This window comes from Sciurus vulgaris (assembly GCF_902686455.1).
Source record: "Sciurus vulgaris genome assembly, chromosome: X".
Lineage (NCBI taxonomy): Eukaryota > Metazoa > Chordata > Mammalia > Rodentia > Sciuridae > Sciurus > Sciurus vulgaris.
The window spans coordinates 96,525,280-96,542,617 of NC_136471.1; the positions used below are offsets into that span (position 1 = coordinate 96,525,280).

General features: G+C 42.1%; 1 protein-coding gene across 1 annotated transcript; it reads right to left on the reverse strand.

Moving 5' to 3' along the window:
- Positions 1–9,977: 9,977 nt before the first annotated feature.
- Positions 9,978–10,838, reverse strand: LOC306651446 (small ubiquitin-related modifier 2-like). Its single transcript, XM_079124039.1, has one exon. The coding sequence runs from the start codon at positions 10,711–10,713 to the stop codon at positions 10,426–10,428; it is 288 nt and encodes a 95-aa protein (XP_078980165.1). The 5' UTR covers positions 10,714–10,838; the 3' UTR covers positions 9,978–10,425.
- Positions 10,839–17,338: the final 6,500 nt, after the last annotated feature.

The window sequence follows — 17,338 nt, forward strand, 5'->3', positions numbered from 1 at the left end:
TGGGGATTGAACTCAGGAGTGCTTTACCACTTGAGCTATACCCTTGGCCCTTTTATTTATTTATTTTTATTTTGAATCAGGGTCTCACTAGGTTGCAGAGGCTGGTCTTAAACTTGTGATCCTTCTGCCTCTGTCTCCCAAGTTGCAGGGATTATAGGCATGTGCCTCCATGCTCAGCTTCTGAACTTTTTTTTTTCAGGGCCAGGGACTGAACTCAGGGCCTTGTGCATGCTAGGCAAGTGCTGTGCTACTGAGCTAAATCCCCAACCCCAAAGGGTAAATTTTTTTATGTGTGGTGCTGGGAATTGAACTCAGGGCCTTGTGCTCACAAGGTGAGCACACTACCAACTGAGCTATATCCCCAGCCCTCTGAACATTTTTTTTAAATAATTTTTTGTGATGCTGGAGATCAAACCCAGGACCCTCCACATGCTAGGCAAATGCTTTACCACTGAGCCATATCCCTAGCCCTCTGTGAATATTCTTGTATAGATCTCACATCTTTTTTTTTTTTCAGTACTGCAGATTTAACCTAGCAGTGCTTTCCCACCAAGCTACATCCCCAGCCCTTTTTATTTTTTTATTTTGAGACAGGGTCTTAGGGCCTTATTAAATTGCTGAGGCTGGCCTCAAACTTGCAATCCTCCTGTCTCAGCCTCCCAAGCTGCTGGGGTTACAGGCATGTGCCACCTCACCCTCTTGTACACGTCTTTTGATGGACATATGCACTGATTTCTCTTGGAAATATATCTAGGAATGAAGTTGGGGTAAATGTGGTCAGCTTTAGTAGATCATGCCAATTTTCCAGTCTACACTACCTTTGTGGTAGATCCACCATCACTTGTCCTTTCCCATCTTTTCCACTGTATCCACTCTGGCAAGTGACTGACCTTTTAGGGCCCACACTGGGACAAAGGGGTGGGAATTGAGTGTCTATTGAGTGTTAGGCCCCTACAGTGTGCCAGGCACTGATGGATATGAGTCCCTGCCCTCAGGAATTCTGGGACTAGGGTCGGGGCTGATGTGAGTGGTCAGAGAACTTAATCACAATGATTCGTCCTACCATTTGACCCCAAGTCCATTTGAATTTTGATATTTTGGGACCCAGATTTGCTGCGCCAACATAATAGATGCCAACCTCCATCCTTCAATCTAACAGAGCATTTCTTCTGTACAAGGCCCAAAGAACAAGACAGTCCCTATGGCAGGCACTGTCATCTCCCTGTCCATAGCCCTGAGGCCTTACGGTTCTAGTGTGCACTGGCTAACTTCCAAACACCAGATTCTACATGGCTTTGCTGGAGGGCAGATTGCGGGTGCCATTAAATTAAGACCCTCACCCTGCCCCAAAGCAGCCTTCAACCCTGACTGATGAGAGCTGGTAGATAAATACTTTTCTCCCCTCACCCCTCAGATTGGGCCAACTTGTATGTTCTCCGCTGGCCTCAAAACTCCCCAGTGGGAATATTGCCCACAGTGATGAATAACTTAAAAACACTTTATTGGATTGCTATGTGCGGTGTGGCACATGCCTGTGATCCCAGAGACTTGGGAGGCTGAGGCAGGAGGATAGAAAGTTCAAGACCAGCTTCAGCAATTTAGTGAGGCCCTAAACAACTTAGTGAGACCCTGTCTCAAATTAAAAAAAATGAAACAAAAATAAATAAATAAAAATAAAAAGGGCTGAGGATTTGACTCAGTGATTAAGTGCCCCTGGATTCAATCCCTGGTACCAAAACAACAACACTTCCAGTTCTTTGGTTGCCTTCCCTTCATTGTCTGCTTCCTCATTTGTCCGATGCCCTGCAGGCATGTCTTGGAATCACTTCCTACATAAACTACTTGACTTCAATCCTTGTCTCAGGGCCTGCTTCTGGGAGACAGTCTTTGTCCTCAAGGAGTTTACAGGATGGTGGGTGATATTCTAAGATATCCTAAGTTAAGTTACATGCCCAAGAATGGAGGGGGGCAAGAGATCAGTGAATTTCATTTTAACAGTTTCCAGCTACATCAACAAAGAAAAAGGAAAAAACAGCTTTGCATTCCTTTCCTGTATGCTGCTGATTAGCCACTAAGGCAACATTGCATTCTTCTTTTAGAACCAACCAAGCAAGAAGCAGCAAACACTTTTATGTATGGACTAACCGCCTATCCCAGGACTTTGCTCACCTGGAGGTGTCCTGCCTCTCTTATCTATAGCGAGAGGACGTCCAATATAAACGATTTGTTTCTTCTCCCTACAACTCATTATACAGCACCCTGGCCCCTTAGGTTCAGTGGCCATTTTTCCAACTTATCTGGCTATGCTGCTGGTGACTTTGGAAATTTGTCCCAGAACTGATCCTTTCACCTTTGCCTAGCATCTGTAATTGCTGTAATAGCTCAATAAACCCTGAAATATCAGAGGCCTCTTAGTCTCAAAAGTTGATTTATCAAGGGCAAGACGATGAGAAACAAGCTCATAAATCAATAAGTCCCACCAGAAGGCTAGTGTGGCTGAGCTATTGTGATGACAAGAGTGGTTAGAGATGACGCTATGGAAGTGGTCAGGGGCCAGACAGAACAGCAAGGCTCCATGGACCAGAATTAGAAAGAGTTTAGGTTTTATACACTGCACAAAGTTGGCCAGGAGCTTACCGAAAACAGATTAGCAAAGTGCATCCCAGATAATATGGGACCATCTAAATGGGATTGTTTACAGTTCTTCTCATGGATTACCCAGGAAATAAAACTAAGATATCTTGGGATGGGGTTGTGGTTCAGTGGTATAGCACTCACCTAGCGCGTGTGAGGCACTGGGTTTGATCCTCAGCACCACATAAAAATAAATAAATAAAAATAAAGGTGTCCACCTACGAATAAAAAATTAAAAATAAAAAAATAAAATATCTTGCCACATTCACAACAATTACAGATAGACTTAAGCACCACAAAATAATATGACAGCAGCTAAAAATGTGAACTTGGAAATATATTGAGGGTCCAGGTGTGATGATGCACACCTGTAATCCCAGTGACTCGGGAGGCTGAGGCAGGAGGATCATGAGTTCAAAGACAGCCTCAGCAACTTAGTGAGGCCCTAAGCAACTCAGTGAGGCCCTAAGCAACTTAGCGAGACCCTGACTCTAAATAAAAGTAAAAAGGGCTGGGGATGTGGCTCAGTGGTAGAGCACCAGGGTTCAATCCTTGGTACAAAAAAAAAAAAAAAAAGAAAAAAAATTAATTAAGGGTGGACAGGTGCTATGGATTCCTTTAGTTCCTGCTGTTCAGGAGACTGAGGCAGGAAAATCACTCGAGCCCAGGAGTGTAAGGTCAGCCTGGGCAAAACAGTGAGATCCTATCTTAAAACAACAACAAAGTATAAATGAGCAAAAATTCATGGAAAGAATACAATTTTCTTAACAAATTTTTCTTTCTTTTTTTTTTGCAGTACTAGGGACTGAACCTAGGGGCACTCTACCACTGAACTACATTCCCAGCCCTTTTCACTTTTTTATTTTGAGACAAGGTTTCACTAAGTTGCTGAGGCTGGCCTCAAATTTGTGATCCTCCTGCCTCAGCCTCCCTGAGTAGCTGGGATTATAGGGGTGTGCCATCACACCCAACAAATTCCTGTCTTCACGCTATCACTGAGCTACACCCCAATTCCAAGAGAACTCTTTGAGCAAGAGCTAAGTTCTCAAGATAGTTTAATCTACATTGTGTACAACCATAGAAATGAAAAGTTGTACCCCATTTGTGTATAATGAATCAAAATGCAGTCTGTAAAAAAAAATAAAAGCGAAACAAAACAAAACAGAACATGAGGGCTGGGGAGATAGCTCAGTTGATAGAGTGCTTGCCTCGCAAGCACAAGGCCCTGGGTTCAATCCCCAACCCCTCCCCAAAAAAAGAACATGATACCAAAACCAGACAAAGACACATCAGGAAAGAAAATTTTAGACCTATATCTCTGATGAATATAGATGCAACAATCCTTAACAATATTCTGGCAAATCACATACAAAAACATACTAAGAAGATAGTGCACCACGATCAAATGGGGTTCATCCTGGGGATGCAAGTTTGGTTCAACATCTGGAAATCAATAAATGTAATTCATCACATCAATAGACTTAAGGTTAAGAATATATGATTATTTCAATAGATGCAGAGAAAGAGTTCGACAAAATACAGCACCCCTTCATGCTCAAAACACTAGAAAAAATAGGGATAGTAGGAACATACCTCAACATTTTAAAGGCTATTTATGCTAAGCCCACAGCCAACATCATTCTTGAGCATTTTTTTTTTTTTTTGCGGTGCTGGGGATTGAACCCAGGGCCTTGTGCATGCAAGGCAAGCACTCTACCGACTGAGCTATCTCCCCAGTCTGGCTCAACATCATTCTTAATGGAGAAAAACTGAAAGCATTCCCTTTGAAAACTGGAACAAGGCAGGGATGTCCTCTTTCACCACTTCTATTCAATATCATCCTTGAAATACTAGCCAGAGCAATTAGACAGACTAAAGAAATTAAAGGGATACAAATAGGAAAAGAAGAACTCAAGCTGTCACTATTTGCCGATGACATGATTCTATATTTAGAGGAGCCAAAAAACTCCACCAGAAAACTTCTAGACCTCATCAATGAATTCAGCAATATAGCAGGATATAAAATCAACACACATAAATCTAAAGCATTTTTATTCATAGGCGATGAAATATCTGAAAGGGAAATGAGGAATATAACTCCATTCACAATAGCCTTGAAAAAAATAAAATACTTGGGAATCAATCTAACCAGAGGTGAAAGACCTCTACAATGAAAACTACAGAACATTAAAGAAAGAAATTGAAGAAGACCTTCAAAGATGGAAAGATCTCCCATGTTCTTGGATAGGCAGAATTAATATTATCAAAATGGCCATGCTTCCAAAGGTGCTATACAGATTCAACACAATTCCAATTAAAATTCCAATGACATTGCTCATAGAAATATAGAAAGCAATCATGAAATTCATCTGGAAGAACAAAAGACCCAGAATAGCCAAAGCAATCCTGGGAAGGAAGAGTAATGCAGGAGGTATCACAATACTAGATCTTAAACTCTACTATAGAGCAATAGTAACAAAAATAGCATGGTACTGGCACCAAAATAGACAGGTAGACCAATGGTACAGGATAGAAGACATAGACAAACCCTTATAAGTTCACTTATCTCATACTAGACCAAGGTGCCAAAAACTTACAATGGAGAAAAGATAGCGTCTTCAACAAATGGTGCTGGGAAAACTGGAAACCCATATGCAGTAAAATGAAATTAAACCCCAATCTCTTACCCCGTACAAAACTCAACTCAAAATGGTTCAAGGATCTAGGAATCAGACCTGAGACCCTTCACCAAATAGAAGAAAAAGTAGACCCAAATCTCCATCACGTTGGCTTAGGACCAGACTTCCTTAACAGGACTCCCATAGCACAAGAAATAAAAGCAAGAATCAATAACTGGGATAGATTCAAACTAAAAAGCTTTCTCTCAGCAAAGGAAACAATCACTAATGTGAAAAGAGAACCTACAGAGTGAAGAAAATCTTTTCCACACACACTTCAGACAGAGCACTCATCTCCAAAGTTTATAAAGAACTTAAAAAACTTTACATCAGGGCTGGGGATATAGCTCAGTTGGTAGAGTGCTTGCCTCACAAGCACAAGACCCTGGGTTCAATCCCCAGCACTGCAAAAAAAAAAAACAAAAAAAAAACACTTTACACCAAAAATACAAAGAACCCAATCAATAAATGGGCCAAGGAACCAGGCAGACACTTCACAGAAGAATATATACAGGTGATCAACAAATATATGAAAAAGTGCTCATCATCCCTAGTAATTAGAGAAATGCAAATTAAAACCACCCTAAGTTTTCATCTAACTCCAGCTAGAATGCCTATTATCAAGAACACAAGCAATAAGTGTTGGTGTGGGTGTGGGGAAAAAAAGCACACTCACATTGTTGGTGGAGCTGAAAATTGGTGCAGCCACTCTGGAAAGCAGTATGGAGATTCCTCAGAAAACTTGAAATGGATCCACCATTTGACCCAGCTATCCCACTCCTCAATTTATACCCAAAGGACTTAAAATCAGCATACTGCAGTGATACAGCCACATCAAAGTTCATAGCAGCTCAATTCACAATAGCGAGATTATGGAACCAACCAAGATGCCCTTCAATTGATGAATGGATAAAGAAACTGTGGTATATATATACAATGGAATATTATTCAGTCATTAAGAAGAATAAAATTATGGCATTTGCTGGTATATGGATGAAGTTGGAAAATATCATGCTAAGTGAAATAGGCCAAGCCCAAAAAGCCAAAGGCCGAATGTTTTCTTTGATAAGTGGATGACAATACCTACATAATGAGGGGGAGTGGCAGGGACCAGGTGGAGGGGAGAGAAGAATGAAGGAACTTTGGATGGTGTAGAGGAAAATGGGGCACGAGGGGGTGGAGGAAGGAACGATAGTAGAATGAAACAGACAGTATTACCCTATGTATATGTACAATTACATGAATGGTATGAATCTACATTGTGTACAACCACAGAAATGAAAAATTGTACCACATTTGTGTATAATGAATCGAAATGCAGTCTGTAAAAATTAAAAAAAACTTTAATTAAAAAAATAAGCTACAGTGGCAGAGCAGAAAGGGTTATATTCAAAGCATAAAGTGGGCCACTGTTACCCTATTTCTCGAGTGAAAAGCAACCCCTTAGTCTGGGGTCTTAATATTTATAGAAGGTAAGCACAGTCATGCGCACCTGTGGTCTGAATGATTTGGGAGGCTGAGGCAGAAAGATCCCAAGTTGGAGGCCAGCCTGGGCAATTTAGTGAGACCCTATCTCAAAATATTTTTTAAAGGGCTGGGGTTGTAGCTCAAAGGCAGAATGCACCTGAGTTCAGTTCCCATTACCCCCCCCCCCCACAACTTATAAAGAAATAATAGCAAGAGACTGAACTGAAGGTGGAGTCAGGACAGGGTCACAGTTTGGCACTGGTTTTCTTTGGGCTTGGCACATTGTCCTCACAGAGGCTACTTTCTGTGGGCAAGGATGTGGCTGGGTTGCTCTGAAGCTGCTTGTTTTGCTTTCCAAGAGTTCATGGGCATTTCGGGCATACAAATGGCCAAGGATTCATGGGTCTTTTCTTACGAGTTCAGCATTTTTTTTTTTAAATTTCTATCTGGAAATTCCTGTCTCAGGGTGGGTTCTTATAGTATTTGATCACTTGATGGTGTTATTTGAATGGATCATAAAACAGCTGTATTTTTTTTAAAAAAACGTAGTGTCTTTTAAAATGTCATGTCTTCTGGGATGGGGTGGGGTAGAAAGGCTAAAATGATAGAATTTCTCTCACAGTTCTGAAGACCAGAAATCAGAAATGAAAGTGTTGTTAGAGTCACATTCTCTTGGAAGGATCAGGAAAGAATTTTTTGCTGGGAAAGATTTCGATTTAGCTTTACCTTCTCAAGATGCTTCTGATCTCCTTGGTCTCAACTTGAGCAGTACTATGTCTGAAATATGTTGTACATACATTACATTGCATAAATTATCACATTTCATTAATTTGCTAATTCCAAATTGTGTTAACTGAAACAATAAAAGCCACTGTTTTTCACTTGTGTCTTCATTTGTATTGTCTACCATATATATTTGTTAAATAAGGAACAACAAATTCACTCACTCACCAGCTTTGCAGTAGGAACTAACGTTCTCCTAAATTCTAAGCAATTAATTGAAATCACAGAAAGAGTAAAAATTATTTTTCAGGATCTCTCTTTTTTTGGGAGAGGGGATACTATTCCTCCCCACCCCCTGCAATTCCATGAGAGGTATTGAAGTATAGATTTTCAAAATAGCTTCTAATTACGTTTTGTATTTCAATCCTGTCTGTTGTGATATTTCCTTGTTCATTCCGAATTTTAGTGATTTGGGTTTTCTCTCGTCTTCTCTTTGTTAGTGTGGCTAAAGGTTTATCAATTTTGTTTATTTTTTCGAAGAACTAACTATTTATTTTGTCAATTTTTTGTATTGTTTCTTTTGTTTCAATTTCATTGATTTCAGCTCTGAGTTTAACTATTTCCTGTCTTCTACTACTTTTGGTGCTGTTCTGTTCTTCTTTTTCTAGGGCTTTGAGCTGTAGTGTTAGGTCGTTTATTTTTTGAGTTTTACTTCTTTTATTAAATGCGCTCCATGAAATAAATTTCCCTCTAAGTACTGCTTTCATAGTGTCCCAGAGATTTGATATGATGTTTCTTTGTTCTCATTTACCTCTAAGAATTTTTTAATTTCCTTCCTAATATCTTGTTATCCATTCATCATATAATAGTATATTGTTTAATCTCCAGATGTTGGAATAGTTTCTGTGTCTTACTCTTTCATTTATTTCTAACTTCAATCCATTATGATCTGATAGAATACATGGTAGTGTCTCTATCTTCTTGTATTTGCTAACATTAGCTTTGTGGCATAATATATGGTCTATTTTAGAGAAGGATCCATGTGCTGCTGAGAAGAAAGTGTATTCGCTCTTGGTTGGATGGTATATTATATAAATGTCCATTAAGTCTAAATTATTGATTGTGTTCTTGAGATCTATGGTTTCTTTGTTCAATTTTTGTCTGGAAGTTCTGTCCAGTGGTGAGAGAGGCGTGTTAAAAATCACCTAGTATTATTGTGTTATGGTCTATTTGGTTTCTGAAATTGAGAAGGATTTGTTTGACATACATGGATGAGCCACTGTTTGGGGCATAGATGTTTATGATTGCTATATCTTGCTGATTTATGCTTCCCTTAAACAGTATGAAATGTCCTTCTTTATCCCTTCTGACTAACTTTGGCTTGAAGTCCACATTAACGGAAATGAGGATGGATACTCCAGCTTTTTTGCTGAGTCCATGTGCATGGTATGTTTTTCCCCATCCTTTCACCTTTAGTCTATGGGTATCTCTTTCTATGAGGTGAGTCTCTTGCAGGCAACATATTGTTGGATCTTTCTTTTTAATCCAATCTGCCAGTCTATGTCTTTTGATTGATGAATTCAGGCCATTAACATTCAGGGTTATTATAGAGATATGATTTGGTTTCCCAGTCATTTGGTTCATTTTTTAAATTTTGTTTATTTATTTGTTTGACACAACTTGTTTCCTCCTTTATTTGACAATTCCTTTAGAATAATTCCTCCCTTTGCTGATTTGTTTTTCTTTGTTTTTCATCTCTTCCTCATGGAATATTTTGCTGAGAATGTTCTGTAATGCTGGCTTTCTTTTTGTAAATTCTTTTAGCTTTTGTTTATCATGGAAGGATTTTATTTCATCGTCAAATTTGAAGGTAAGTTTTGCTGGGTATAAGATTCTTGGTTGGCATCCATTTTCTTTCAGGCTTGAAAAATGTTCCAGGCCCTTCTAGCTTTTAGGGTCTGGATTGAAAAATCTGCTGAAATCCGTATTGGTTTCCCCCTGAATGTAATTTGGTTCTTTTCCCTCGCGGCCTTTAAAATTCTGTCTTTATTTTGTATGTTAGGTATTTTCATTATAATGTGCCTTGGTGTGGGTCTGTTGTAATTTTGTGTATTTGGAGTCCTATAAGCCTCTTGAACTTGATTTTCCATTTCATTCTTCAGATTGGGAAATTTTCTGATATTATTTCATTGAATAAATTGTTCATTCCTTTGGCTTGTTTCTCTAGGCCTTCCTCAATCCCAATAATTCTTAAATTTGGCCTTTTCATGATATCCCATAGTTCTTTTTTTTTTTTTTTTTTTTTTAAACAAGAAGTTTATTTAAACAACAAGACGCTTGACTTGAAGGGAAAACTATCTAGGAATCTTTTTTTTTTAAGAGTAATTTACCCCTACTTAAAGACAGATTGCCCTACATGTAACAGCTACGTACAAAAAAGTTATAAAATTGTCCTTGGTTTTACAATGATAAATGAAAAACATTAAAATTCTCCAATCGAACAAGGTATGCAAGGATTTTTATGTTGTTCAGGTTTTTTTTTTGTTTGTTTTTTGTTTTTTGTTAAAACAGTGAGAGCAAAATAACTTACTGGAATATAAAGATAAGAGCTGAATGAGCATGCCACTAATGGAGAAAGGGGATAATTTCACAGAACCAGTATTTTTCCCCATCCCATCTCCATTTGATGTCAATCAAAACATATCATTGGCCATTTAGTTAAAAAAAAAAATGCAATATGCTTGTGCACATACACCAGTTACTTTATGTACAATAAAGGAATGGGGAAGGGGAAAATGAAAGAATAGAGAAAACTATACTGTAGTAGTCAGGATGTGGTGGAACCAAATTGCAGTTTTCTAATTAAGAATGTATTCTTGGTCTGTAGGAACAGAGTTCTGAAGTAAAGTAGCAGGTTCCCTTTTTAGTAGACACCTCCTGTCTGCTGCTGGAACACATCAATTGTATCTTCATCCTCCATTTCCAACTGTGCAGGTGTGTCTGTTTCATTAATTGGCTGCCCATCAAATCGGAATCTGATCTGCCTCATCGACAAACCCTGTCGTTCACAATAGGCTTTCATTAGTTTACTAAGTGGTGTATGCCTCTTAATCTTAAACTGCACCACAGAACCATCCTGCCCCGCCACCTTCAAGTTAATATGATCGTTGTTCTCAGTCTTGATTCCTTCCTTGGGCTTTTCGTCGGCCATGGCGAGCGCCGGAGTCTCCTCAGCTGCCGCTTCACAAAAGAGGTACCAGGTCCGCACCGAACGAGCACACAAGCAGCTCCAGGAGCGGCAGAAGAAGGAGGCGGCAGCGGTGGACGAGCGAGAGGGCGCGCCTCCCATAGTTCTTGTAGATTCTGTTCATCATTTCTTACCATCTTCTCTGTTTGTTCAACTTTGTTTTCAAGGTTAAATATTTTATCTTCAATGTCTGAGGTTCTGTCTTCCAGGTGTTCTATCCTACTGGATATGCTTTCTATGGAGTTCTTAATTTGGTTTATTGTTTCCTTCATGTCAAGGATTTCTGTTTGGTTTTTTTTCAATATCTCTAACTCTTTATTGAAATGATCTTTTGCTTCCTGTATTTGCTCTTTTAATTGTCGATTGGTGTGTTCATTCAATGCCTGCATTTGCTCTTTCATCTCATCGTTTGCTTCTCTGATCATTTTAATTATGAACATTCTGAACTCCTTTTCTGTCATTTCTTCTGCCATGCTGTCATTGGGTTTTATTGATGTAACATCTAGATTTGTTTGCAGCATTTTCTTTCCTTGTTTTCTCATATTGTTCAGGTATCAGAGGACCGCTGAGATATTGCAGATTTCCTCTATTGACTTACAATGTCCCTGAAGATTTCTATATATATCCTCCCTTAGCCTTCAGTAGGCTGAAGTCTTGGAGGAAGTTGATAATGCGGTGCTCCACAAGGAAGCTGCCTCTCTAGGAGTGGTGGCCTTCAGGTGGGGTATAATCCCTGCTAGTGGGCAGAGGTGCCTCCACTTGTTGACCAATGGTCATCCAAAGGGGACCTAGGCTGCGGGCTGAGGCAAGGCCTGTTTGGGCCTGAGTCTCTGGTTTTACCGTCCTTGTGGGGAAACCTCACCCGGCAGGGAAGACTCACCCAGTGGGGAGGTGTCGCTGGTCAATTCCCTCCTAGAGGTTCCCCTCAATTTACAGCTACCGCCTGGGCTGGGCTGCCTTCCTCTGCAAAGTTCCCAGGGGCCCGGCCCTACCTCCTGGGCCTGGGAGCCTCACCCTTCGCAGATGAATCTCCTTAGGCTGCCCATCCTCAGAGAATCTGCCCGCAGTCCTGGAACCTTCGCTCTGCCCTAAGCCTGTCTCTGTGCGGCTCTTCCACCCAGACGCCTCCTAGATCCTGGGACCCTGCTCTGCTTCTAATCACCTGGCTATGCGGCCCCTCCTCTGAGAAGCCACCTGGGGCCCCGTACAATCGCTCTGAGACCCAGAGACCCGCCACACGCCTCTTCCTCCAGACAGCCGCCCAGTATTCTGGAGCGGTCACTAGGAGTCCAAGAAACTCACTGCGCGCCTCCTCCTCCCACCAACCACCCATAGCCCTGGGCAATCAATCACTCCGAGTCGAAGTGACCCTCCCCGTTCTTCCTCCTTCTCCAAATACCCCCCCCCGGGTGTTCAGGAGCGGTCGCTCTGAGTGGCTCTGAATCCACGTGACCCGCTGCACGGGTCCTCTGGGCAACCGCCTGGAGCTCTGGTGCGGCCACTTGAGACCAAGCGACCCACCGCGCTTCCCCTCCAGGCAGCCCCCCTGTGTTCAGGAGCTGTCACTTTAAGTCCAAACAACTCACCACTCACCTTCTCCTCTGAGCAGCCACCTGGAGCGATAATGCAGTCACTGCGAGTCCAAACGACCCGCCACGCTCCTCCTCCTCCTCCTCCTACTCCTCCGGGCAGGCCCCGGGGTTCAGAAGTGGTCTGAGTCCAAACAGCTCGCCACGCAGCCCCTCCTCTGGCAACCGCCTGTAGCTCTGGTGCAGTCACTCCGAATCCATGTGGCCGCGCTCCTCTTCCTCCTCCTCATCCTCAGGGCAGGCCCCGGGGTTCAGAAGCAGTCGTTCTGAGTCCAAACAGCTCGCCGCGCAGCTTCTCCTCTGGCAACCGCCTGTAGTTCTGGTGCAGTCACTCCGAATCCAAGCGGCCACGCTCCTCCTCCTCCTCCTCAGGGCAGGCCCCGGTGTTCTGAGTCCACACAGCTCTCCTTGCCACTCCTCCCCTGGGCAGCCGCCGGAGCCCCAGTGGTTGCTCCGAGTCCCAGCGCTGTGCTGAGCGGCCTCCTTTACGGGGCTCCCAGCTGTCCGAGTTCACTGCTCCAGCGGGGGGAGGGGTGTCTCACCGGCAGCTCTACTTCACAAAGTTCCCTGCGTTCCGGGACCACCGTCCCATCCGGGACGCCTTCCCAACGAGTGAGAGTCACCCGGCTGCTTTGAGTTGGTCCCAAGTGTCTCAATATCTCCTCTTTTGAATCCTGAGTCCTGGAGCGACATGAAATGCAGCCACCCTCTAGGCCGCCATCTTGAAACCGCCCCATGAGAGGTATTGAACATAGGGCCTTGTGCATGCTAGATAAGCACTCTGCCACGAAGCTATATCCCCAGTCTTTTTTTTCCTTATTATTTTGAGATAGGGTCTGAGTTTCCCAGCCTTACCTCAAACTTAGAATCTTTCAGGGCTGGAGTTGTGGCTCAGTGGTAGAGCACTTGCGTGATGTGTGTGAGGCCCTGGGTTCGATTCTCAGCACCACATATAAATAAATAAAATAAAAAGATCCATTGACAACTAAAAAAATGTTTAAAAAAAAACTTACAGTCTTTCCATGTAGCTGGGACTATAGATGTGTACTGCCATACCCAGAGTCTGCTTCATTCAATTTTTTTCCTTAGAACTCCTTTGTTCTTTTGTCTCAATAAATAGTAGACAAATTAGATCATGAAAATAATTTTGAAAAAAAAAAAAAAAAAGATAGTTTAATCTAATGGTTAGGAGCACAGCATTGGGAGCCAAGACTGCCAGAGCAAAAATCCAAACCCCCTCTTATCAAATGTATCACTTTATGCTCTTGCTTTCATCTTTAAAAGGGCTAATGATATTAATTACCTCATAAGGATATGTATGTAGTGAGAATTGAACCCAAGGCACTTTACCACTGAGTTACATCACCTGACCTTGTTAGTTTTTTTTCTTTTTTTGCGGTGCTGGGGATCAAACACAGAACTTTGTGCTTGCAAGGCAAGCGCTCTACCGATTGAGCTATCTCCCCAGCCCGCAGTTATTTAGTTTTTGAGACAGGGTCTCACTAAGTTGTGGAGCCTGGTCTCGAAAATTTGTCTTGGCCTGCCTTAGGTATGTACCACTACACCTGACCCTCATAAGGATATTGAGAGGATGAATGAGTACACACACACACACACACACACACACACACACACACAATGTTAGTAAGACATTAAAGCCTCTGTAAAATGCTCACATTTTTCTCACAAACCAAGTAGGAGAAAAAGAGACAATCGCATTTCTATGCAATGTATAATGACTCTTACTGACACATCATCAACACTAAGTAATACGGCACTTACTTGAATTTCTTATCAGAGTTTCTATTTTATTTTCATTAACTGTTATTATTATTATCTGTAGTAGTGGGGATTGAACCCAGGGCCTCCCACATGCTAGACAAGTGCTCTACCAATGAACTACATCCTCAGCATGCTTTGTTTTATTTTGAGACAGGATCTGTCTATATTGCCCAGGCTAGTCCCAGAGAACTTTTGATCCTCCTGCCTCAGCTTCTCCAGTAGCTGGGATTACAGGCATGTGCCACTACACCTAGCTATTAACTGTTATTATTAATAATCAGTAATTACTAATATTAATGATATTTCCTATAAGACATTCATATTAGGGGGGTACATATAATAGGGTTTTGGGAATGAGTGAATTAATGAATAAGTACAATACTCTATAGATTATTAATAGTTTCAAAGTATCATAAATCTATGTCCTCAAACCTGTTAACACTAGAATTCTTGGAATTTTTAATTTAAAAAGCCAGCAGCAATAAATTTTTTTAAGTTATAAAAATTTTACAAAATAAAATAAAACTTGAAAATAAAATAGCAAAACTAAAGTTATAAGATTACAAACTAAGTGAACATAAAATAAATAAAAATGAAAAAGCCAAAATATTAAAAAACAAAAGTGTAACAAGGTTCGCACCTTTCCAAACAAGGATTCAATAGATTCCGCCTAAATGTTAAATATTGTCTGTGGTCACTTCCCAGCCTTTGTTTCCATTAAGAATCTGAAGTCATAGTGACCTCTGGGGTCACCATTGTCTTCACCCAGAATCCGTTTTTTTGCTCCCCAAAATTCTGTTTGCCCTAAAAACGTGGCCTCTTTAGGGGAAGATTTCATTTTAAAAAAGAGTTCAGAGAAGTCAGTTTTGGATCTAAACCTATCAAAGTTTATTTTATTTATTTATTTAATTTTGGTACTGGGGATTGAACCCAGGGGTGCTTAACCACTGAGCCACATCCTCAGTTCTTTTTTAATTTTTTATTTGGAGCCAGGGTCTCCTTAATTTGCCAAGGGCCTCGCTAAACTGCTGAGGATGGCCTCCAACTCTCAATCCTCCTGCCTCAGTTTCCCAAGTTGCTGGGATTACAGGCTTGTGCCACCACACCTGGCCTACAAAAGGCTTTGATTCAACAAATTTAAATGTATTGTAAAACAATTTCAGACACACACAAACGCACACCATTTCCCATACAGGGTTTCAACCCTGGCGATTTGGACGAAAGCCAATATCTAAATGCTATAGAAGAAAACCACAACAGCAGCACGTGGAGTGGAGTTAATCTTAAAGTGTTTTGGCCCTGTCCCCAGATATTTTCCACATTTTTTATTGGTGCATTATAGTTGTACATAATGATAGGATTTGTTGTTACATATTCCTACATGCACTCAATTTAACAATATGATTTGGCCAATATCACTCCTCAGCACCTCTTCCCTCCCTCTCTTCCTCCCACCTGCTAATCCCTTTCCTGTGCAGATTTCCCTTTCATTTTTGCCCCCAGATTTTTGTTTTTCCATACTGCGGCTGCGTTGAGACTCTGGGCCCCGCTGCCATTTACATCACGAAAACCAATACTGCTGGGCTGCCTCCCTTCCCCAGGTGACACTGGCCACGGAAGACACCTTAAAGGACCAGCAAAGAGCCAGGCGCAGGGGCGCATGCCAGTAATCTCAGTAGCTCGGGAGGTTGAGACTGGAGGATCCTCATCCCTGGCCCATTTTATTTTTTATTTTGGGACAGGGTCTGGCTAAATTGCTAAATTGCTGAGGATCAAACAAGCAAGTTCAAGGCCGGGCTCAGTAATTTAGCGAGGCCCTAAGCAATGTAGTGAGACTCTGTTTCAAAATAAAAAGGGCTGGGGATGTAACTCAGTGGTAAATTGCCCCTGGGTTGAATCCCCAGTTCCCAAAACAAAACAAAACAAAACAAAACACCAGCAGAGAGAAACCGGGGTAGGCTCAGGGAATCTTTCCCGGTCCGCCTCTGCGTGCCAATAGAGGCGGAGCCAGTTGTGATACATATCTAAGGGCCAGAGACAGCCTTTAGGTTTGTCACCTATTCTTTGGAGCAGCTTTGACACATTTAAAGGGTGGGCTCTACTGCTGAAAGAGCGCCAGGCGGACCAGTCAAGAGCCCAGAGACTGCTTTGAGGTTCCTGCTTGTGCTGAGCTATAGGATGAGAGCTGATTGACAAGGTGGCTGAGCAGTGAGCCCTGGGTTTGTACCCGCCCCTCTTTTGCGCAAAGTGGGCGGGGATGGGAACTTCACTGAGAGTCTTTCCATTCAGTGAGAACCTCGGAGTCAGAGTCCCTTGAGTAGCACGTGTCTTTTGGTAGTAAAGAGTAGGTTCGTTTTGACCGACCCATTTGTCATCCAATAAGTAGGTCTGCTTGAGGTGTGAATGGGGCGACTGATGGAAGAAAAACGGAATTTGTTCTTAACTGACTCTTGTTTTGCTTTAAGAAACCTGAATTCCATCAGTAGCCCCTGCTTTACCTGTTTCTAAAGTGCATTATTATTATTATTATTATTTACTTTGTACTGGGGATTGAGCTCAGTCACTGTCACTGAGCCACCTCCCCAGCCCTATCTTGTATTTTATTTAGAGACAGGGTCTCAATGAATTGCTTAGCGCCTCGCTTTTGCTGAGGCTGGCACTGAATTCGCGATCCTCCTGTCTCAGCCTCCAGAGCCACTGGGATTACAGGCGTGCACCACTGCGCCCAGCCTTATGATGCTTTTAAACGTTTGAAAACCACAGCTTTAGAATTAGTTTGACTTTTCTGTGCTGTATAGAAGCGGGACCTCCTAAAACAGCAGTCCCAGGAAAGAGAGTCTTAGGGGTAAGGAGTTGGCATAGGAATGGAATTTGATATGAGGTTGCCAGGCCTGCAAGTCTAGGGTGGAGAGGGGCTCTTCCTTCCTTCCTTCCAGGGGTGCTCTACCACAGAGCTATCTATGTCCCAGCCCTTTTTATTATGAGATAGGTTCTCACCAAGTTGCTGAGCCTGGCCTTGAACTTGCAATTCTCTGGTCTAAGCCTCTCCAGTAGCTGGGATTACAGGTGTGCCTCACCATGCCATGTTGGAGGGGACTTGTTTCTGAGAGAGGTGGTTGATGGGGAGTTCTGGGGACGATGGGGGCCTGTTGGGGGATCAGTGATGGAGACAGTGATTGAGGTCAGCCTGGGTCACCCATGTTGTCTAATGACACCAA